General features: G+C 37.6%; 1 protein-coding gene and 1 long non-coding RNA gene across 2 annotated transcripts; both read right to left on the bottom strand.

The window, feature by feature from the left end:
• Positions 1 to 4735: 4735 nt before the first annotated feature.
• Positions 4736 to 5534, bottom strand: LOC132047935 (uncharacterized). Its single transcript, XR_009412847.1, has 2 exons — positions 5368 to 5534; positions 4736 to 4993 (listed from the first exon to the last, which is right to left on the bottom strand). It is a non-coding gene; the product is annotated as an uncharacterized LOC132047935 (long non-coding RNA).
• A 3355-nt stretch (positions 5535 to 8889) lies between these two features.
• On the bottom strand, positions 8890 to 24329 carry LOC132032977 (transcription factor SRM1). The gene is made up of 2 exons (XM_059422802.1): positions 23141 to 24329; positions 8890 to 9697 (listed from the first exon to the last, which is right to left on the bottom strand). The coding sequence occupies exons 1-2, from the start codon at positions 23518 to 23520 to the stop codon at positions 9208 to 9210; spliced, it is 870 nt and encodes a 289-aa protein (XP_059278785.1). The 5' UTR covers positions 23521 to 24329; the 3' UTR covers positions 8890 to 9207.
• Between the last annotated feature and the right edge of the window lie 466 nt (positions 24330 to 24795).

Genomic DNA, 24795 nt, shown 5'->3' on the forward strand with positions numbered 1-24795 from the left:
CCCCCGTTTTTCGGTGTTGAGACCTAAGTTATGTGACCATTCCGGTATGTACAAATCCTAAAGGATTATTTGGTTGGTGTACGAAGATCCAATTGGCATGGGAGAAATGGGCATAGTAGTTTCGGGATATGAAATCGGAAGCATATTGTATGTTGTCTTCGCTAAGCCTTATCTTTGTGTGGTGTCCATTAAGGTGCTTTGATGGTCGATATTGGGGACCACGGATTTCAAATATTTGATGATCCACGGCTATCCTACCTATAGTGATTTCGGCATAGACTCGAGGCTTGGTTATATCACGGGACAATCTCTTCATTTGTGGTTATGCCATGAAAGATAGCATAGGTGACAAAAATGACTCGGGTGTCTATGGCTTGGTGTCTATCTTTGGGAAAGATCGTGAGTCCCAATAGGCATATGGAAAAGGCTAAGAGTAGAGTAGGCCGGCAAAGGTCCATGGAATAGTCGTAGAATCCCCTTTTGGTTACGAATCGGTTGTACAAATCCCTAAAGGATATGGTTGGACTGAAGATCCAATTGGCATGGGAGAAAGATAGTAGTTTCAGGATTTTATCGAGGGTATGCTTGTGTGGGATTAAGGTGATAGTGACTTCCTTTCTAACTTCCTTAATCATTAACGTTGTTATCTATGCAATCTCGGATTTCCTCCAGTTGGGATCATCTCACACGTCTCCAACCTAAACACCATCCTATCAAAATAAAAGACCGTTAATTTTCTCTCTACAACTTTCATAATTCTCAGCGAGGTAGGTGTCTAATGATTTTATGACTTCCCTTTGTAATGCATCATCTAACCAACCCTACCAAATTCTCAGTATATCGAGTGCCTCTAGCACCATGTCGAACTTTAGATTGGTCGACATCTACAAAATAAAAGACCGTTAATTTTCTCTCCCTCCCCCCCCCCCCACCCTAAAGGACAATGGTTCACATAGGCACAAATCATGTTTCCAATTAGCATATAGTGGGATGCGGTGTCTTCGGATCATAGACCGTCTTGACACAAGGTAGTCTCTTAATGGGCTTAGATACGTCTCAAGTATCTAAGCCCGTCTAGGTAAGCATGCGCTAGTCTGTTAACATTTGGCTTCACTCTATCCTAGACAATACTAGAGTGGGCTTTTCAAATGACTTTAGCACATGAGTGGACTACTCGAGATAAACCGTTGTTGGCTGTTGGACGACCGCGAACAAACTACACCTTCAACGTGTTCCAAATAAATAATTTGATTTTTTAGTTAAGGTTCGACCGCCAGCCTGCGTGTCGCCTTTGAAACCATGCAGTTTTTTGCTATTTTGGCGGAGTTTATGATATGCATGCAATGATAATTATATATACAAGAAAGTAAATAGATAAGAAAATAAATACAATAAATCACATTACATTGAAACCCTTATGGTTAAAATCTATTTGAAAAATGCCCAGCAGAGTCGTCATCTATTACGGTTCACTTTTATGCGAGGCATAAAAGCTACTTCGAATTTACGAACTCTTTTGGATTTTATGTTTTTTAAGGGTCCTCACCTAATATATAAGGTAAATTAGGAAAATCAAGTAAAAGGGTTTAGTCAAACAAGAGGTAAATCCTTTTAAAATCACAGTTCGAGGTAAGGGCTCTGATGATTCCTCAAGGAAGGCGTTAGGACACCCCGATATTAAGAATCCGTAGAATAGGGTTGACCTTCGAGCTTCAATGTGTGATTTGTAATTATTTTCTTAATAGTTTAAAATCTTGTATATCTTGTCATGGCATATCATTTTAAAACAATATCGCAAAAAGTTCTTTTGTTTGGAAAAAAAAAAAAAGGTTGGTCTTTTTGAAAATGCATATAAGGTTTGGAATGGTCATTTCATTTCCAGATCAAAAACACACCCAAGATTTCTCTTGAGTAGAGTTCCACTTAATTTTTGGTCCAAATGTCATATCCCTTTTGCCCCTTATAAGTTTCATAACAAGTGTATCTCTTTTTGTAAAAATGTCATGTGACTCATACAAGTTTATAAAAGTTTAGCAAACTTTCTATTTTTTATTTGTTGAAGGCCAACTATACTCCATTTTGAACATTTCCTTCAAAACTAAGGTCCAAAGAAATTCCCTTTATGTTATTGCAATTAGAGTGGGCTTGGCCCAAAGAGGTTTGAAAAATCTTTTAAGCCACTTGAACCACTTAAAATCCCTTTCAATAAAACTTACTTTTGAAATTGTTTTCCCTTAACCCTTAGTAAGTTCTTGGGTTTGAAAAAATAAGAAATGAATTTTCATCAAAATCTCTGCCGTTTCCATTCTTTCTGTTTTTGTGAAGAGAAAACAAAATTTATTTCTTTTGTCACGTTTTTTGAAAGAATATCATTCTCTATCTTTTGTCGGGTCTAATTTTGAAATGGTATAGGTTCCTATCCATTCTAAACGATATATGCATTATTTGCCTAAGACGACTAGGTTATAACCTGTAGGGTTTCAATATTCATAAGCATTCATTACAAAGATATCTACAAATACATTAAGCAAAAAACCTAAGAGGAAGGGGAGGGTGGGAGCCTATCAAGCCCACCAGTTAACCATTTTCACTCATGGTTGGGCCTTCAAGTTAGTTCAGACTTGATAGAAGAAAGAGCTGTTGGGCTTTTGGCCCAACAACTGTGGCTGATGCAACTTGGCCCAAGGGCCCACGATAGTGTTTCCCACGAGAAAAAAGGAGAAGGGGAAAAAGAGAAATACGGTTAGAGAGCATTTATGCTCAATAATTAATCTAACAAAATCTTAAATACTTAAACACGATCACATAGATAGGTATATACATATCAAGTATAATTATATAGAACTGAAAGTAACACAAAGGTACAAGACTGTCAAACTGAAAAGACAGGCCCAATATATATATCGTAAGGAACACAGTAGGCCCAAGAGGACATCAGTAGTTAGTAGAACCAGACAAAGGCTTACTCTTATAGGAATGACACTAAAGGGATAGGCCCAATTTGTCTAACAGTGTTTCCAGTTATAAGCAACAACATGATATACTATGGATACACAAAATATTCAACCCAATATATACTGGGGTATATATATGGAGTATATATATTCCGTATACCTGATGTATATCTTGCCATAATCAGTACCAGATGAGAAGGAAAAAAGAAAGAAAGAGAGATAATTTAAGCATGCAGGAATGGATATTCATCTTAAACCAGTCTCAATACCTCAAATATACACATATAGAGAGATAACATACACTGATATACCTTACACATTCATTTCTCCAAACTATCATTTCTTTGAGTGCACAAAAGGGACTAAATACACATCACCCAGATTTACTCATTTTAAAAGGGGAAAAGAACACAAACTCCACAAGCCATGTCAATATTTTGATATACATTTTAAATTCTGGTTTTCGGGCGTACAGATTCACCAATAGAGAATGCGATTTTAGAGGCTTCCGGGTCTTAAGAAGGCGGAAACCGAACAATGACAAAGAACATGCGCCTTAAAGTGACTATTTTGCTTTTCAAGACTAAATCATTATCATACCATTAGCGTCACAAAAAAAAAAAGCACCCGAAGAAAGGGGGAGAAAAGGGAGATGATCATGCAAACACACATGGTTTTCCTCTCTTATACTTAATGAAACCTGAAAAGGTCCCATGAAATTGTGATTCAACAAAAGGGAACCCCCAGCAGCTTAGGATCAGTAGTACTAGGCTGAGTAAAAGAACTCAAAGCCTTTCCTAACTTCTCCCTAGCCCTAGAATAGTCACCCTTTACCTTACCATAGTTCAAGGACTAACCTCACAAGCTCTCTTTACTTAGGTGATCACAGCAATTCCATTTTTTACCTTAAATTAACCTTATCAGTTCAACATCCATTAGAGAAAGCCAATAATTTTACTCTTTCGGGTGCTTAGCCCTTTCAAACTATTAGTTTCACTCAAAACAGACATAACAATACAGTTGCATGTTTTTTAATCATTTCCTTTAGCATGGTGGACATATGTGTACTCATTAAGGTCAACAAGTGGTTCTAAACACTCATAGACCAAAATTTTACCATAAAACACATATGATGATCAAAACCCTGAACATAGTTGGTGACAAATCACACATGAATCATGCACTCATTATAACTAGACATACAAAAACATGAAGAAGAACTCCAATGAACCAGTTCTGGCATACATATTCAGTTTGGACCCATGCTTGAGCAGGTAATCAATAGCTTAGTCATATCCAATAGGTACTCATTTTGATTAATTTGAGACAAATAAGCACTTAAACTCAGGACTTAAGGTTCATCATTCCACACACTTAAATTATCCCGAGATTTTTTCATATTCATTTTACATCAGACTAGGTAAGACATGTTGACTCAAGCCTAATAATGAGATAGGTAGATTTTCACATGTGCAGGTCTCAAGACAGCTCCAAACCACTAAAACACCATGAGTTTACAGATCAGGCTAAAATCAGGTTTCATTTTTTGTGTGAACATATAAGACCATCTAGTTCATCTAGTTCAAGTTTTCTCTGATTTGTGAACATATAACACTAGATTTGGTTTTAAAAGGAAGCATATTATTCTTAATCAAGGTTAAACCAGTTATTCAACATATTCTTACATGAGGATTCAATATGAACATCATACAATTGAATAGTCACTGAGTATACTTAACCAAACAATTAAACTCAAACAACTAGGCAGATTATCATTAACATCTATCTAATCTACCACTAATAGAACTAAACAAAACAACTACATAACTAGAAGACACTTAAACAATAATTCACACTTAAACAAACTAGGATAAAATAGATAAACAAGCAGACAAACAGATAGCTAGGCAATCAAATAAATTGATCAAATAAAACTAATAACTAAAGAGAAGAGGAAAGTTTACGTTTTGTAGTGGCAGCCCTTGTTGAGAATGGTGTTGAGCCTTTTTATCTCCTCCACACTTCACAACCATGCAAAACTAAAAGAAATCAAAGGATTTCAAAAACTCAAGACCAAATTTGAACAAGAGAGGGCTTCGGGCGAACAGAAACCCTATGTATACTCACTAATTTAGTATAAGAACCTTGAAATGGTTTTTGCTAAAAGATGCTAGTATTTTCGTCTCTCTATAATGTGGGATTAGGGGTTGTTTATATAGAACCCCAAATCCTAGGATTTCATGGTCAAATCAATGTGGGACAAGTGAATGTGGGGGAAGGAGGGAGGGGGGGAGGGGGGGGCGAATCCCACCAATTCACAGCAAACCAATCAAATTCGAGTATTTGAAAATCAATAAGACAAGAACCATTAAGAAAAATACAGAAAAACAAATAGAAAGAGTGGAAACCTCACCTTTGAGGTTGTCCAATGGTGGCGTGGAGGAGAGAGGGCAAGAGCATTAGTTTTTCTTGCCCAAAACAGATGAGCAACAACGAAATGTGAGATGTACACTGCTCCTTCACATATTTGGCAAAAATGCAGAGATAGTATGCAGGCGGAGTACATTAGGGTTTGCCGCTTTCAACTGCTCAACATATCAAAACGATATGTATGTGTTGTGTGTATAGACAGTGTTGGGCCGGGTCACTCCATCTCAGACTAGGCCTGGCCGAAAAATGAAGGGGTAGGCCCAAAATTCCTTTTCACATATGTGTATATGTAATGAAAGGCTAATTTTGCCAAAAATGTGGCTATTAATGCAAGCTTAAAACTTAAACTAGTTTCGTAATTATGACCTCAATTAGCATAAAACAAATTGGCATTTCAATTTTAGGATTTTGAAAGTAATTGCAATTAGCGTCAACAAAGAAACTGTAAAATTGAGATGTAATTGATTGTTTATTTAATTTTTCAAATTTCTTGTCTTAACGGAGTAAAATATTTATCAATCGACCATTAGTAGCTTTAAAAAATTAATTTAATAATTATTTTTCACCATTTTGAATTAAAATCTTGATAAATAAGTTGGAAATGCTTAATATATACCCAATATACAGGATGATGGTATATTGGATGCTATTTTGCCAAATGAAATGGTGAAATGCCATCGAAATAATTTTGTAAACCATTTTTACTTGTAAAAAGGATATATTTCACTCCGTTTGTGATTCAAGAACTCTGAATAATCAAATAAAATTATTCGGGGGCAAAAATTAGGTGTCAACATCTATGAGACTAAGTTCCCTTTGTAGTAGGATCAGATAACTTGATCGACAACACAAAAGTAATTTCGGACGAAACGGAGGGAGAAAGAAACCAACACAACTTCGAAGAAGACCAGACTGACAATGTAGCTACAAACGAAACTCAGATGGATAAAGTACGGACACCGGATACCAAACCTACGGATCATCCAGAATTAGACTGGACAGATGTCGGTCCGGATAGAGAAAACGTGGAGAAAGTATAGACGGAAGGTGTCCATGCCAACGAAGTGCCACCGGAAGAACAATGGGTCGGGGTAAACGTCAGAAGCATGAATCAATTCGGTTGCATGATTACGTCACTGAAACATTCGGGAAAGAAAGTCCACGGGTCTGCCCCGATCCTCAAAGAACCCTCAGGTGAGTCTTACCCTTTAGCTCAAGATATAACTTGTAATAATTTTTCCTCACAACACCAAAGCTTCATTGCAGCAATCACCACAGGAACCGAGCCAAAAACCTTTTGGAGGCAATGAAAAAGGAACATTGGAGAAAAGCCATGCAGCAAGAGGTTCAAGTATTGGAGAACAATGTAACGTGGACATTAAAAACATTGCCACCGGATAAGAAAGCTCTCGGTTATCGTTGGGTGTACAAGATCAAGTACAACTGTTACGGCACAATCGAGCGTCATAAAGCTCGGTTGGTCATTTTCGAGAATAAACAGGAGGAAGAAATTGATTATAATGAAACTTTTGCTCCAGTTGCTAAGGTAGTAACCGTTCGAACCTTTTACGGCGATTGCTTGCCGCGCAAATCGGGGAGTTGCATAAGATGGATATTCATAATGCCTTCTTGCACAGTGACCTTACAGAGGAAGTTTATATGAAATTACCACTGGATTTCGTGTTTCTAGTCCGGGCCAAGTATGTCGACTCCAAAAATCTTTGTATGGTTTGCAACGAGCCCCATGGTAACGTTTGGGAAATTGTCAAGTGCTTTGATGAAATATGGGTTCAAACAGTCGTACTCGGATTATTATCTCTTCACGATGCACCGAGGAAGTACGCAACTTAACGTCTTAGTCTATATGGATGACTTGATTATCTCCGGAAACGACCATAGTGTCATTGAACAATTCAAAGACTATCTCCATACATGCTTTCACATGAAGGATTTGAGCCCTCTAAAGTATTTTCTGGGAGTTGAAATTGCACGTGGACCAACTGGGTTATTTCTCTATCGATGGAAATATGCCTTGGATATAATCTCTGAGTCTGTATTTCTTTGAGCTAAACTAATCAATACTTCCATGGAACAGAATTACAGTTTGGCGTTGGCCAAAGGAGCCAACTTGGGAGATCCGGAACCATACCGACATTTGGTCGGTAGATTGTCAATTTTATGCGACCCGAGTTGTCGTATTGTGTGCATGTTTTGTCCCAATTCATGTAGCAACCGAAAAAAGCACACTGGAATGCGGTTCTCCGTGTGGTGCGCTACTTGAAGAAGAACCCAGGACAAGGCATTGTGATGAAAAATGATTGTGATCTCCAGTTGTACGGATGGTGTGATTCGGACTGAGTCAAATGTCCATTGACTCGAAAATCACTTACTAGTTATCTGCCTCGAGAGTTCACCCGGATCATGGAAAACCAAGGAGCAGCGCATTGTCTCTTGCTCGTCAGCGGAGACGGAATACCGATCAATGGCAATGACAGTCTGTGGATTGAAATGGTTACAGAGAATTTTGCATAGTTTGAGCATTGAACATAAATCTCAAGTGAAAATATATTGTAATAGTCAAGCAGCATTGTATATTGCACGAAATTTGGTGCTTCATGAACGGACTAAACACGTTGAAGTTGATTGTAACTATGTCCGGGATGTACTCCAATCCGGTATAATACTTCCCAGTCATGTGTCAACCACTGAGCAATTGGCCTATGTGTTTACAAAGGCTTTGGGCAAATCGCGGCATCAATATTTAATTAGCAAGTTGGGAATTAGAGCCCCCCCCCCCCCCGGTTGGGGGGGGGGGGATGCAACCCTATTCTAGTTTAATTTAGTTTTATTATGGTGAAATTGTAATTATGGGTAGGATGTGTACTCCTATTAGAATAGGATTACCTTATTAGACTAGAAAAAGGAAGATCTTACTTCCACATAAGGAGATCACTATGATGAATACAAAGTAGAACGAATTCTCCAATTATTATTGTCTCTCTAAATTCTCATCCTTGTCTCGATTTTAACATAAAGACACAATGTCCTACAGTTTTGAACAGAAAAAACATAACTTAAGGACATAATGTGCAGTAGTTTTAAATTGAAAAAATCAAACTTTAGCACACAATGTTTGACAATATCCCGAAATCTGGAAGTAAAAGCTAATCGAGGAAGTGAAGAACCTGCTTCTCTCCCTTTTTTAATTGCGGCTAAACACTAAATAATTTGTTAAGTACTAGATTGAACTTAAGTAGCGGTCCTTTTTTGGTTAGGGGTGAGTGACACTTCCACTCCTTTTTTTATCTCACTTATAACAAACCCGGCGGGGGAAAAGGAGGGGGGGGGGGGGGGGGGGTTGTTTGGTTGCAGAAATCTTGTAAAGTGGCGGTCAATAAACCTATAGTCGTAAATATCGAACCTTCATCATCGTCTGTTTTGGGCTTGACACGATCTCAATGTTGGCATTTCAATACTAGTTTCAACTTGTCAATGGAAGCAAACGTAGCTTACAATTCTGCTTCAGAATACATTTAAAATTTTAATTCTCAAATAGTGTTTCACTTCATGAGAAGATTCCTACATACCTAAAGCAAGAAGGTTACTTGCCCTATATCTTGGTGCTTCTACATCACATACGTAGATACATGAAGTCTTGCCCAATGCTTTATTTTGGATCTATAAGATAAATTGACAATGAAAGTCAAATTTATGCGATATCACAAAGATATTAATACTGCTAAGTGAGAAGATTGTATTAAGCCTGAACAAGCAGAAGCCTCTACGATCTTACTTTGTACAATTTCATAACTAAACAATTGTACTACCTATGCATAGACATATGTGGCATTGGATAGGTCATTGGAGCACCAGGAACAACTGCTCCAGGCATTGGAGGCCGGACACCATATGCCATATGTGTTGGCGGTGGAAGATTCACTGGTGTGCCAACTGCAGAAACAAAGGCCCCTCCTATTGGTTGTCCAATGCTAGTTGCTCCGTATATGCTAACACCAGGGGGAGCAGCTGGTGCCGGAGTTGGTTGTTTGCTCGGTTTGCTAGAAGAACTTCCTGCAGAAGAACCATTTGTTTGGCCAGTAATTGGACCTTGAGGCACTGAAACTTCTCCAGTGTTGACACTGGTGATGTCATGTATGCTTGATCGTCTCCTGTCTCTATTCATAGAGTTTAAGCGTATAAAGTATTTTTGAGCATGGCTGGCCACTTGTGTAGGAGTACGTGTCACAACAAAATTTCGGGAAATACTTCGCCAATCACCTTTCCCGTATTTGTCCAAGCCAAGAAGGAACAATCTGTTTTCAAACCCATGAAGATAAAGCATTATGAGATTAATTGTCACTTCCACTATAAAGACTGAGTTAGCATCGACAAACACAAGTAGCAAAGCAAGAAAAAAGACGAGAAAGAAACCAATAAGTCATTTCAGAATGCACCACTTTTCAACTCTGCCAATGAGCACACAGCACACAAGCAAACTCACAAAGCATCACATTAAAGGACACATTTTCAGGTATGTTTGAAAAGGATCTGGGTCGATATAAAAACTGAAAGCTGGCCCAGATCGCAACGTCATTGAGAATATACTTTTTCACTTCTCGAACTCTTTTTCTATTAGCTCCATCTAGGGGTGTACAAAGTAAACCGACAAACTGCACCAAACCGATAAACCGAGAAAAAAACCCGACTAGTGGTTTGGTTTGACTTGATTTGGTGTTGGAAAAAAAAAACCCGACCATAATTGGTTTGGTTTGGTTTTAACTAAAAAAAGTCAAACCGAACCGAACCAAACCAACCCGACATTACATATATTCAATTTTTAAAATATTTATTTGTAATGTAATTTATAAATATTTCTTAAATTTTTTCGTAGTTTTTTATCTATTATCATATTATTCAAGCTCGAACTTAGAATTTTAAATGTCAATAAGTTTTATATCCTATGGATGTTAGTAACTCAAATAAAGTCCAAACCAAAACCAACTCAACACTAATGCTAACAAAAGAAATTCAATTTATCACTAGGAATGACAATAATGTTGGATATCTATTCTTTAGTTTTGCATAATTGATTTAGAGAGTGAAAATACATAACTTAAGTTTTTTTTTCTTTGTCATGTTATTAATACTTATTAGCCGTACTTATTTTAGCATGACTTAGTATTTTTAGCTTATGGTCATTTTCTTTATGGCCTGTTAATTAGCAATATTTACTTTAACCGATTCTATTAGCTTTTGTTAAATATTTTAATACAATGTCATCACTCTTCTCACATTTTGTGTTATTTTCTTAAGAAAGACCTTAATTATATAGTTGTATCTTAGTAGGACTAAAGAAATATTTAAAGTAAAAGTTATATGTTTTGTATCAAGACTATTACAAAAAAAAAAAAAAAAATCCCAAATACCCCGAGAAAACTCGAGGTTGAAAAATCCGAATTTTATTGGTTTGGTTTGGTGTATAAATTTAAAAACCCGACGCAATTGGTTTGGTTTGGTGTTTAAAAAATCCGAACCAACCCGGTCCATGTACACCCCTAGCTCTATCTAATACACTTTTTCTCCTGTTATTGCATAGTTCTATCCGGTAAGCTCTTTTTCCTGCTATTGCAGATATGTACAAGGAAAAATGAAAAGAAGATGAAGAGAGTCATCGAGTTAAAATAAAAACAGATTAAGAGGTTATCATAATAATACGTTTGAGTTCAGTTATGAGGGTAATAAACAAACCCTAACCAAGCTGGGGCTACTGGATCAAACTTAGAAATTGGTTGATTTAGACTATATCTCATTTTCTCAACTTTTTTGGCTCCTGTTGATTCAATTCAATTATCTTCTTAGAGAAACCCTAAACCTAATGATCGGGAAGAAATAGGTCATGTTAGTTGAGAGAAAAGAGGCTAAATCTAATGATAACTTCACACTTGATCCTTGCAACCGATGATTTTTAAATATCTGTCTGCACAAACAAGCTCAAGTTTCAGGCATTTAAGAGTCAAGAACCGGACTAGAGCCCTGAAAAAGTATTGGCTTACCATATTCGGACTGTATGCAGAGGAAATACAACCCTATGCTAAAATATCTTTTGAAATAGGAACAGCCTTGTGGTCCGCAACCACTTAACAGTTAACACACTATAAGCTCAGACCGCTTGGAAATCAAATGCCAGTTACTTATTATATTACTTATATATTACCAACAGGAATAGCCAATTTCAACAGAGAATCTACTTTGTAGGCAAAATCATCTCCCTTCTTCATGAACTAAGTCTATACATATATAAAATTAATATGATTATAAAGAAATACTTACATTGTAGGCAGCCTTACCCTGCATTTCTAAGGTTGCGTACAATAGACCCTTGTGGTCCGGTCCTTTCCCGGACCTTGCGCGTAGCAAGAGCTTAGTGCACCCGGCTGCCTTTTATTTTAACTTACTCTGTTCTTCATAGTTACTAATGCTATTTCAGGTAGCTTGAATTGGGAATATGCATAGAGTGCAAATTCAAGAGTGTAATATATTTTTGTCTTTAGATGGAAAACCATATATATAAACGAGACAAACTGATCATAATCATATCACCAGCAAAATGCATAATGAAGCACTTTAAAGTGGAACGCAACAAACATTCTTACAAGCTAGACTTTCAATTTCAGGAGGTTCTTCGAACAATTTCTACTGTTAGATGATAATCAGTCAGACGGTTGAAAAAATAGTTATAGGACTATACAACAACTATGCCTCAATCCCAAGCAAGTTGGGGTCAGCTATATGAATCCCCACTTTTTCATTTAAGCTCATTTCATATCATCAAACTAAATAAAATGAAAGTGAAAAATAAGTCATATATATATATATATAATAAATAATAATAACAATATTATTAGTTCTTTAACAATTCTAAAACCTACCCTCAACTAGTAGCTACTAGCTATCACTTATATGGATATTTTTCTCCCATGGTCCGCTATCTTTAGCTAAATCTGCATTGATCAAAGAAATTCTAAAACTATGTCTATGAGAGGTTAGAAGATTGTAATTGAATAAAAGACACATGTGTCGGTGTCGAACATAATACATATGATATTGTCCAGTTTAGCACACTATCTAATTTAAAAACTTAACTCTTCTAAAATCCACAACTGAACAATCTAATACTAAGACTTAACATTCTAGCAATCAACATAACCTTGATACCAAGCATTTGTAGATCTTTCGAGACAACTTCCTTCCATGTAATTTTAGGTCTACCCCTTTTCCCTTTAATGCCTTCACTTACCATAGTTTTGCACCTACGGACTGGTCCATCTATAAATCGACGTAGAACATGTCCAAACCATCTCGAGTGACGTTCTCGCAGTTTATCCTCAATGCATGCTTCTTGCACCTTATGACGAATGTAGTCATCTTTTAATCTTCTCTAATATGGTATGACCGCACATCCTTCTTAGCATCTGCATCTCTGCGACACTCATCTTGTAGATATGTTGGACTTTAGCAGCCCAGCATTCGCTACCATATAACATTGTCAGTCTTATAGTTATTCTATATAACTTACCTTTCACTATGAAAGGCATCCTTCTATCATATAACAACCCGGTAGCACTTCTCCGTTTCAACTATCTGGTTTTAATCCTATAAGTAACAACATCATTTATCATTCCATTTTCTTGAAACATGTTAACCCCTATTCATAAAGGTAAATGCTTTTTTTTTTTTTGAGCACTTGACAGCCAATACATCATTGTAAATGCTAGCATATACCATAAAGTTGAAATACCTGTGTTCTTGTTTTCAAATATGTACTATCGGGGTGACAGATTCCATGCAATCTTTATCCATGGACACTAGTCAATATCATGAGAGGCAATATTTTATTTGTGCACTCTTTTTATCTGCTTCACCAGTTTCTTCACATAATACTATCGTAACTGGGAAAGCCCCCAAATTATTACCATTTAAAATACTACTAAAATATATCTCGAAGACTAACCTCTCTATTTCTTATTATTAAGAACCAGCAGACACAGAAACAAGCCTACGTCCAACTCCCCCTCATATTCTGAAAGCCCAACTTCTGATTCAAGGACTTGATTGGTAATCCATCCTACCATTCTAGTACTCTACATTTTCCATTTTCCAGCCTATCTGGAAAAGATGCAACTTAAAGCCTGAGATCCACCCAAACATCAGTTGAAGCATAGATGTTACAAACTGAAGCCCCGGCCAGTGGATCTGATGGTCGGGCTTTCTTCGATCTACCTGTTTGAGATTCTGTAGTGCACCAAAAGGCTAGAGTGACATCTTAAGTAAACAGTTACAACCATCTAGTTATAGCTGAAGGAAGAAGAGAGTAAAACCACATAAAATCTATAACTGAGACTGCCCGCCATTTTTATTTTGTTCTTTTTTGCCCCCTTCTGTCTATATTCCATTCATGACAGACATCAGTTGCCATTACACACTTGACTTGGGGCAAACACACACTTCGTGTGGTGTGTAAGTTCACCAGTCGGGAGTTGAGAAGACAAACGCCACAGAAATCCAGGAAAGATGGAAGATAAAAGTGAATGTCCTGATAATGAGGAACCCCAGAATAATGATTGAGAAGTGCACAAACTTTCTATTTCCCACCCTTTCTAGTGGTGAAGGAGTGGCTTTTCAATGAGGAAGTTTGTCAGAACAGTCTACTAAAGAATAGGATGTTGAAACTAATAGCTCTTACTGTCACCAAGTTCATTAGGAGAAGTAAGAATGGATCAGCAAGCAGATGCTTCACAAAGATAACTCACCCTTGACCTCTAAACAGATGCCTTTTCGAAACTACTCTCCTTGACTCAGCCTATAAATTGTCCTCTTTTTCAAATACTGGACATCCAATTCTATCATAAGTCATCATGGCTATACATGTGTTGAGCTTGATATATTCTGGATCAGCTAGTTAAAAGATAGTGAGAGCTTCTACTCCCCAATTCAATCTTGCCAATGACCTAATAATAACAGCAGAATGCCTCTAAGATACTAGGGAATAAGCTGATCGAGACAAAGCAAAACAACAACTGCATTTGTTTCTTTTCGTGATGAATTTGTGCATTTTCCTTTTATTTATAACATATTTGGCACAAAAACTACTTCATAAATGTATTATTTGGGAAATTAGAAAATTGCTTGTGTTAGGAAAATTGTTGACATTTCATATATGATGCAAATAACAGATAGTTGAATCTATTCTTTTCGATGACAAGGGAACCCGCAGCCGCTACCCTTTGGGTGCGCATAGGGTAAACCCCACTCCTGTGTCATAGCCCGCAAACCACACAGGAGAGATAACCCACACTAGGCAAGCCTTGAATTAAATAGATAGTTGAATCTTGTAGTTTGAATTACATATAATACGACCTTTGTATATTGTACATGTGATTAGTTTTGGTACCAATAATCCGTGTAATGGTCAGTTTGGGAAGAATAAGCTAAAAGAGTTAAAAATTTAAATCAAGATCAAACAATAATCAAATACAAAATTAAAATGACAGATTATTATAATTTTGAATTACAATGTGAAATAATCTCACAAGGATTATACTTTTCTTTTTTTAATTCTAATCTCATAAGGATTATTCTTTTATATGAAGGTTATTGATAGCTGTCCACCTTTTTTATTGATTGGTAATTGATAGCTGTCCACTTAAATGAAGAGTATTTCTCCACATTAATGATTTTTAATAACATTTAAGCAAAACATAATCCCCCTCCCCCCTTGTGCCTTGTTTCTAAAAGTAGGAATCTCAGGAACCCAATTTTCACATAAAGGACTGACCCAACCCGCCACCTGCCCTGCCCCATAAAAAAAGCAAAATTAAGTTTTGCCCCGCCCGCCTGCCCGGGTCCAGCCTCATTTACTTGTTCCCCTACCCTGCCCTGCCCCATTGCCATCTCTAATAATGATCCATCAAAATAAATAAATAAAAAAGTGATGTCTTCTGGATACATGCATCTAAAACTTTTCAAGGCTAGAGGTTCAAATTTGCTTACATGCTTTCTAGGCAACTTGACTCTCATCTTAAAGCTTGTGCGTTTGTGTGCGCATCACGGTATCTTTTTATTTATCAAATAATATAGCACTGCGAGAACTATTTAAAGCATTAAATATAAACAGGACAGGGTAGGGCATGGCTAAAACAGGAAACAATGTCAAATGGGGCAGGACAGGTCAAAACTTTGGCCGTCAAGACTTGCCTGCCCCGCCTCCTCCCCCACTCCCACCCCCACCTGCTCCCATTTACATCCCTAGGTAAGAGCATATCCAGGGATGTGTGGGTTAGGCGCGCATTACGGATTTTAATCCTGCTACATATGATAACACGGGATTTAAGTGGAGAAGGGTACAAGGTCTGGCCAATTATTCACGAGTAAATGGAACCGTGCACCACTGGTCCTCCGATATTTCTCGGTTATCAACAAAAAAAATTAGAATTATTTAACTAAAAATGTCAGTTTCTGAGGAAGACCTAATTAACCAAAAATCTGTTGAGGCGCTAAGATTATAGTAGCAATAGCAAACTCCAAGCCAATTCCTACTTCAATTTATCACTTATAACTGAAAACCTTAGATACTGCTACAATTTACAATTATTAATTGTGAATGATTGCCTACATATTAGTTCTATCCATAGACATGTACATATGTTCTGACGATGCATTTATGGAGAGTCATCGACCTGTCTATCCTTGATGTCATCATGGATCTTTCTCCCTTTTGTCCATGTAAGATTCAAAACAAAGGAGAAAGTCAATGAACTCCATCTCTTCTATGGTGCCTGAAAATTCTATGAATTAGGTATGCTCTTGAAGCATGTTTCTCCACAATGTCTGGTTACATTAAAATCTCCGACATCATCCAAAGTCTATTTGATAGAGATCCATCAATTTTCTTTTTTGATCAAGTAAAAGTATTTTCATTCATAAACACGGCCCAACTGGCCATATACAAGGGGTATACCATAAGGTAAAGAATCTACAAAAGGATATGATTCTCTACAAACTCCACTCAATCGTCTATACAACAAGGAACTTCCTGTGTGCACCAAAAGAAAATAAGGAAACGGAGACTACTCCTCAACTGAGAGAAACTCAACTCTACTCCTTCAAAAGCTCTCCTATTTATCTCTCTCCACACAATCCACATTAACGCAAGTAGAACCATGTTCCAAGCCCTTCACCTTCTCCTCCTTCTCCCGCTCTTCCATCTGAAAATCAAATCTTTCACAGTTTGCTCATGCAGTGCGAAACCACCAAAGCATATCCCACCATAACCTCATGGTTAGCCCGCAATGTTGAAGAAGATTATCCACGTCCTCACCCGCCTCTTTACACATGTAACACCAACTGATACAGACAACCTTCCAGCCTTCTAAGATTTTACAACAACATACCCAGTGGAATCCCACAATGTGGGATCTAGGGAGGGTAAAGTGTACGCAGACCTTACCTCTACCTCGGAAGGTAGAGAGGCTGTTTCCGAAAGACCCCCGGCTCAAGAGAAAGCGTGACAAAAAAGGTTAGATACGGACAAGGGGAGCAAAGCAGTATTAAAATGAAAATAGCGAGAGCGACAAAGCTATGATAAAGCAGCCGGAAAAAGAGGCAGTAGCTATCACAAATAAATAAGGTAAAAGGCAGTAACTACAGTCGATATACAACAGCATACACTAATCCTACTACAAGAAATAACAAAATGTAATAGAAGTCGAAGAGCAAGAAGCTATACAAGTACTACTACTACTATTGACCTTCTAAATAGAGCAACTCGCGACTACCTACTACCCTTCTACTCTTATCCGTGTCCTCCATAGCCTTCTATCTAAGGTCATGTCCTCAGCAAGCTGAACCTTCGCCATGTCCTGTCTAATTACCTCTCCCCAATACTTCTTCGGCCTGCCCCTACCTCTCCTGAAACCGTCCATAGCCAACTTCTCACACCTCCGCACTAGGGCCTCGGTGCCTCTCCTCTGCACATAACCAAACCATCTTAGCCTCGTTTCCCGCATCTTATCATCCATCGAGGCCACTCCCACTTTGTCCCAGATATCTTCATTTCTAATCCTATCTCTCATAGTATACTTGTACATCCATCGCAACATCCTTATTTCCGCAACTTTCATCTTCTGAACGTGAGAGTTCTTGACTGGCCAACACTCCACCCATACAACATAGTTGGTCCAACCACCGCTCTGTAGAACTTGCTTTTAAGTTTCAGAGGCACCTTTTTGTCACACAAGACTCCGGATGCTAGCCTCCATTTTATCCATCCTGCCCCAATATAATGTTTGACATCATCATCGATCTCACCATTCCCTTAGATAATAGACCCAAGATACTTAAAACTTCCTTGCTTTTGAATGACCTCGGTACCAATCCTCACTTCAACGCTAGCCTTATGTGTTGCGTCACTGAACTTGCACTCTAAATATTCCGTCTTGGTCAAACCCTTTAGACTCCAGGGTCTCTCGCCAAACCTCGAGCTTAGCGTTAACTCCACTGCGAGTCTCGTCAATCAGAACTATGTCATCCGCAAATAACATACACCATGGCATCTCACCTTGGATTTGTCGCGTCAATCCACCCATCACCAAGGTGAATAGAAACGGGCTGAGAGCCGATCCCTGGTGCAACCCCATCATCCTTCTAAGATTTTCCGCTGTCAAAATCACCCCTAACGGCTAGCCAAGTGAAAAAGCACACTTCCCTCGGTACCTTTGGAATCCATATTGCATTACATGGAAAAACATGCTCCTCTCTAACCAAAAGTCTCATAAAAAGACTTCACAGAGAACACTCTGTTATTACTCAGGCCCCACCACCAAACATCGGGGTTATCAACCGGATTGACTTGCCTATGTAGCAAGGCTAACAATCTTTGAACTCCTAATCTTGAAATTCCCTTCTAAATCTCAAGTCGCAAAAAATCTCTCCACCTTGTGTCCCCATAATTTGTTGAATTGTCAAGTCTCTTTGGCAAGATATTATGTACAATCTCTGGAATACATCAAATATACCTAAGAATGCAGTCAATTCATACAACATCTCAGTTCACTCATCCCTTTCTTCATAGCCTATACAATGCTGAGATTAACCGAGTGAAACAGGAACAGCGTGAGACCTACTTTTCTACATGACCACAATCTCCTAACCCAAAGAATAAAATGCCACCACTACCTTCTCCTGAGTTGATGACAGCTCAATCCACACCTATTTGCCATGTAAGTGTTACCAAGCCCTGTGTCCCTACTCCAATTGTAGTTTCCTAAGCAATAAAAGTCAGTAATCGTTCTATGGACCAATATTCAGAATCTTCTTTTGTTCCTACTATTTGACTCCCTACATTTCAACGGATAGGAAATCCAAATATTTCTGATTCCCAAAAGTTTTTCTTCATCTAATTCAATACTTTTGCTTAACAAAATAAGTATTGAAATGTGTGACCATCTCATCTAGAAGCTAGAGCTATTGGAGAATTTGTTAGAGAGAGCACACTTTTATTTGTTTAGTTATATCTTTATGGCATCACCTCGCGTGCAAGCCTGATTCTTTTCCATGGCCAAGCATGCGATTTTTTTAAAAAAAAATATGGGTAGCAGTGAGACTTGAACCCAGGACCTCTGTCTGCTCTGATGTCATGTTTAAGTGTGTGATCATCTCATCTAAAAGCGTAAGTTGTTAGAGAACTCACTTTTATTTATTTAATTATGTCTTTAACAATAAGTTTGGTGAAGATACATGCACTATTCTTCCTCCACCTAAGGTAGGAGGTATGCTTTTGGGATATGTTCTAAGGACTCATCACCCCATCCCAAAATCAGTCACCTCTGGTATGGCTGCAACCTCTAAATGGAAGGTTGGAAAAAACTCCAATTCTTTATTTTCTGTCAAATCATTTTGGCGGACCTCTTACAAAGGGCTATGTTATAAGCTACTTCCTGTAAGTGTAACTTCATGAAATCTACCTTCTTAACTATTATTTTAAAGGCCTCAATGTCTACATCTACTGGATCTAGGAACAAAGAATAGCCAAAGGCCATAGTTTTGCTGGAAATTATGCCAAGTTTCTCCCAATATATCCACTTTGTTCACCAAATTTCTTTCTTCCATTTAGCAACCTGAATAGGCACATAGACAAGAAGATCTCCAGGTGTGCAATTGGATTCGAGTCTAGTCTGTTTTACCGAGTACATCGCACCCCTTGAATTCTCACATCTCCCTTTGAAAATTTCATACAATTTAATTTTGAATTGTATGATTGATCAAGCACATGTCTCCTAACCCACACAAAAAGAGAGCTTCATTTCATACTACCAAATTCTTCATTGGTTGTTTATAGGTGTTTGCCGAATGGCCAACACCTCCCTAATTTATCAATCATTTTGAAATCTTCTCCAAGCTTACCCAAGTGGTAGATTTTACCTCTATACAGATCTCAATTTCTAATCTCAGACTAACAGAAATGTGGTTGTCCCTCCATTTCACACAAATTCTATCATACTTAAGATGCCAGTGTCTGCATTGCCTAAATCAATAAAATCACCACAAAACCTCAACAACAACAACATATGGGTAGAGTGTACGCAAATCTTACCCCTACCTTGGGAGGTAGGGAGGCTATTTCCGAAAGACCCTCGGCTCAAGAGAAAGCAGGGCAAAAAGTCAGCCAAGAATTGATGAAAGTAAAGGAACCATGGCAAAATACTATAAATAAGCAGTATGAAAATAAATAACAGTAAATGCAACGAACTAATACGATAATCGAAGAACAAGAGACATCAGAAAGTAACAGGAAATCAAAGGGCAAGGAACTACAAAGATAATATTACGCCTACTAATACGGAATGGATACACGGGACTACGCTCCACTACCTACTAACCTTCTACCCTAATTCACGTCCTCCACAACCCCCTATCTAAGGCCATGTCCTCGGTAAGCTGCAACTGCGCCATGTCCTGCCTAATCACTTCTCCCCAATACTTCTACGGCCTACCTCTACCTCTCCTAAAATCATCCACCACAAAACCTCAATTGCTCGAAAACCCTCTTTCAACCAAAGATGTAATGGTAGCCCTAGAAGCCCAATCCAAATGTACTCAGGTTTTACATCTTCAGATAAAAATAACTGCCGCCTACTAAAATAAAAGAAAGTAAATGATGAAACCCCCAATTTTTGAATGAATCTTCCAAATTGTTAAATCTTTGAAGCACAAAATATTACTTCATCTAGTATGACTCTTTCCATCTCCAGCATATCTCTTTACAACCCTAAGCTTAATTCATTGAACAATTACATTTTCCAGCAACAAAAAGTGTTCTCCTTCCCTCCGTCTTCTAAGTGTTCCAGTTTCAATTCAATCACATTTCATGTCTCCATACAATGGGCTTAATTCATTGAACAATTAATTTGAAACTCACAATATTTGTTCCCAAGGAAATTGTTCAAAGTTTTGCCAGAAACAGGGGTCTTAAAGAGAAGTCTGAGTTTATCTCTGGATAAAAGATGAGAATCTTTTAAAAAAAATTAAATTCTTATTTATACTTTTCGGAAGGGGGAGGGGGGGGGGGGGGGGGCGCTTTTAATGAGCTTATTCGCTGCTAGCAGAAGTGTCTCAGTATTGCATCAATGGTTGGCTGCAACCACAGTGATGCAGAATGACACTTAACAGTTAACACAAACACTAGCAGAGGACAAGAGCCAAGACAAAAGCATTATAATGCAGGACCGAAATGCAGAATTTGTGGTGGTGGGGGGGACACAAAATACGGAGTTTTGCATGCCTTAGGCAAGAAATAGAGCAATACTTCTGATACAGTGGATGCGCTATAAACATGGACGTGCAAAATAAAAGCTTTCAAGTTGGTTAATTGCCAAACCCAGAGACATGATTAATTGACTTGTAAGTTAAAGGCAACTAATAAAACATGGATGCTCAAAGGGGAGTTGAATAAGAAAACGAAACCTGGGAGAACATCCATGACCTCGGCATCACACCTTGAACGAGTACTATTTAGGATGAAATCCAGCAACTTAGAAAGCTCGAGTGAAAAACACAGATTACTTAAATTAGGAATAACTTAAACCAATTAGAACTGCAAAGCAAGAAAAGAAAAACGTGGCGTTTGCCTCAAAAATTTGAAAGAAAAAAAAATTGTAAGAAAAATGCTCCGGGATCTACTTTTCAATCAAAGGCCAAGAAGAGAGAAACCAAATGCCAAGAGAGAATTTTTTTTTCAGTTCTGCGAAAGCTGCTTAAAAGTTTCAAAGTTGTTCAGTATTTGAAAAACTTTTCATCCTTGAAGTTTGGTTGAAAAAACAGTTTTTGCAAAAAAATGATTTTTTTCGTTGAAGTTCTTTTTCAAAATTTTGAAGAATGCCTACTCTTAAGAGGATAAGCAATTCATGTACATGCTCACTTCAGTAGAACACGTTAGCCAATACAATTAAATTAGTGTCGCTCATTTGGGAGGTTTAGAGAAGCAAAGAACAGGATAGAAGGATTGGATCACAAGGTTGTATCTTTTTCTTTGTCGATATGGTAAACCCATCCGGCTAACACCCTTTACAGGAGTCAATAGGCCCTTCCTCATTTTGCTACATTGTTTACTAGAACCCTTGATCTCAAAGTTGGAGGTGGCCTTTCCACTAGATTATTCCTCCCTTGCCATCGCAAGGTTGAATTCATTGTGGGAGTAAGGAAGGTTACTACTTATATCTTGAAACTATGTATCCTAATGGAACTATTTTGAGCTATGAATCCTCAGTGACTCAGTCAGTATTAATATATAAAGGAGAATTAAAGAGGCAATTTTGACAAAATCGTTTTGCGTACAAGTGTACGAACATCAAAAGAATCTAACCTGCCTTCTTGACAAAATGATGCAAGTAATGATAAACAGGGCCTTTAAGATATTTTCTCCCTGAATTTAGTTTTACTTATAGATACCCAACTATTCATATCTTAGCTCACTCATTTAACCATGGAATATTTGATATTATTACACTGGTTTCACATAAACTTTTGCTGTAAGCCACTAACTTAATACTCCATATGCACTTATCTCACATAATTTGTCAATACTGCTCAATTTCTCCTTTTCAAATTCAACCAAACAGTGTCCACATTTCTCTTTAGCATAAACATTTTAAATGGAACACCGGCATTCAACATTACTTGTTGCTTCTTATGACAAACGAAGCTTCACAAACAATAAAAGAAATACTACTCAAAGCAAGTGAGAAATGAAAGTCAAGATACTCTCTCTGCTATCATTTTACATGACACAAGCTCAAGCTTGCCAAAGCTTTATATGCAAATAAATTGTGGTACTTGCATGAGTGATATAAGCATTACAAACCATAGTCTCCAGGATCTAGAAGAAGTGACTGTAGACTCGGCATATTGTTTGAGATTTAACATGTAAACATTATGTAAGAAGCACACTTAATATTCCCAGCGCAAATTGATCAACCTTGAGCTTAGGAATACATTATTACCGACAGTGAAAAAATTCCACTGTAGCTTACCGATCGCAGAAGTGCAAGCATCTTTTACTCATTTATATGGATATACTAAAATAAGGTGACACTGGGGTAATACATGATAGTGGATAAAATAAATGGCCTGCACTTGCCATTAACTTTGAAGATATGTATAGGGTAGAAAAGACTTGTAGATATAAAGCAATGGTTACTAACCTATGCTCATCCTCAGTCCAAGCAATGCCTTTGCGGCGCTCCTGATCTGCCCTCGAAGACTTACCTCCATGATTTGATTCACCATTTAAGTTGGCACTCTTCTTTCCTGCTCCTTCATCACCACCATGGCTTGTAGAACTGTCTGAAGAAGAGTTATAACAAGGTAAAGGAACAGAGCCGGACTCGATCCGGCTAATATCATCTATTAAGAGGTCGTAGTGATTCTTAACCTCTTCTAATGTTTTCCCTGGAACATCAGACGTAATTTTCTCCCACCAATCTTCACAATCCTCAGGGTAAGTTGCCAAGGCATTCTCAAATGCCTTATCTTGCTCTCTACTCCATATGGAGCTGCTGCTACTTGACTCATCTATTGTCATCTAACCCCTTCTTACTTTTGATCGAAACGAAACGCAAGTGAATCGCTCAACAGTCCCACAAAAAAGCTTGAACAATCATCTCAAGGGAAAGTGTGATCTGAGTTATTGGCTAAGCAACAATTTAACTGGAAGATTGGACTGCCAATGAGCTGAATGAGAAGAGAAACAAAGGAGTCCAAAAATAGCCAAACAAACTGATGGTGGTTTCTTTCGCCAAATCAAGAACTGGACACTTGTGAATTGCTGACCATATTGATGAAGAAAAGGGACCCAAGTTTAGTTAGAGCATGAGAAATATCTGAAACCAATAAAACCAAAAGATGCAATAAATGGCATTTTTGGAGGGGGATAGCATAGACACCTTTAATTACTGACGGTGATTACAATTCCACTGGTAATTAGGGTTATGAACCAATTACCATGAAAATGACTAGCATGATAAATCCAAACATATATGAAAGACCCAGAATACCAAATTTGGATAGCAACACTATTTGAATTGCCACTTACTGATCCCCCAACTGCCAAATATTCCATTCTTGATAACAACAATTTTGACAGCACAGGCCCACAACCAAAAGCATTTTTTTCTGCTGCTCTTACTTTACTATACAACCTCAACTGAGTTACAGATAGTAAAACCAATCACTACTCTCTCTGTCCCACACACACCTTCCTTTCCGGTCAGTCCCAAAAAAATTAAGATATTTTTTTATTTGATAATAATTTAACGTTAAACTTTACTTTTATGCTTAACGAGATAATTTATAATCAAACAAATATTTTTAGCTTATTTTATATCACAAGATTCGAAAGTTTCATTTACTTTTTAAACTCCATGCCCACTCAAACTACATAACATAAATTGGGACGGAGGGAGTATGTAAAAAGTTCAGCAAAAAAAAAAAAGAATAGTCGTGTTTTAACCAATTGATGCAAAGCAGTAAGTAATGAAATCACAAATTCAGTTCCTAACTACATTGAAAGCGACTACATTGTCTGCTAGAAAAAGTTACCTTATGATGATATTACTGCTGACAAACAACATTTTGACACTTCTCCCTTCCAAAGAAAAAAAAATGCTTTTAAAGTTGAGTTTACTTACAGATTACCTGAAAGTAAGCAAACTTTGTTCAGCCAAATCTTCCTTATCCTTAAGAAATACCAATAACCATTCAGTTAATCTTTCAATTAGGCCAGAATCATGAAAACCCCAAAATATCCTCAATAAGTTGTCCAACTTCCAAGAATTAAAAAATTAAAATAATAATAATA

Source organism: Lycium ferocissimum, chromosome 2, assembly GCF_029784015.1.
Source record: "Lycium ferocissimum isolate CSIRO_LF1 chromosome 2, AGI_CSIRO_Lferr_CH_V1, whole genome shotgun sequence".
Classification (NCBI taxonomy): Eukaryota; Viridiplantae; Streptophyta; class Magnoliopsida; order Solanales; family Solanaceae; genus Lycium; species Lycium ferocissimum.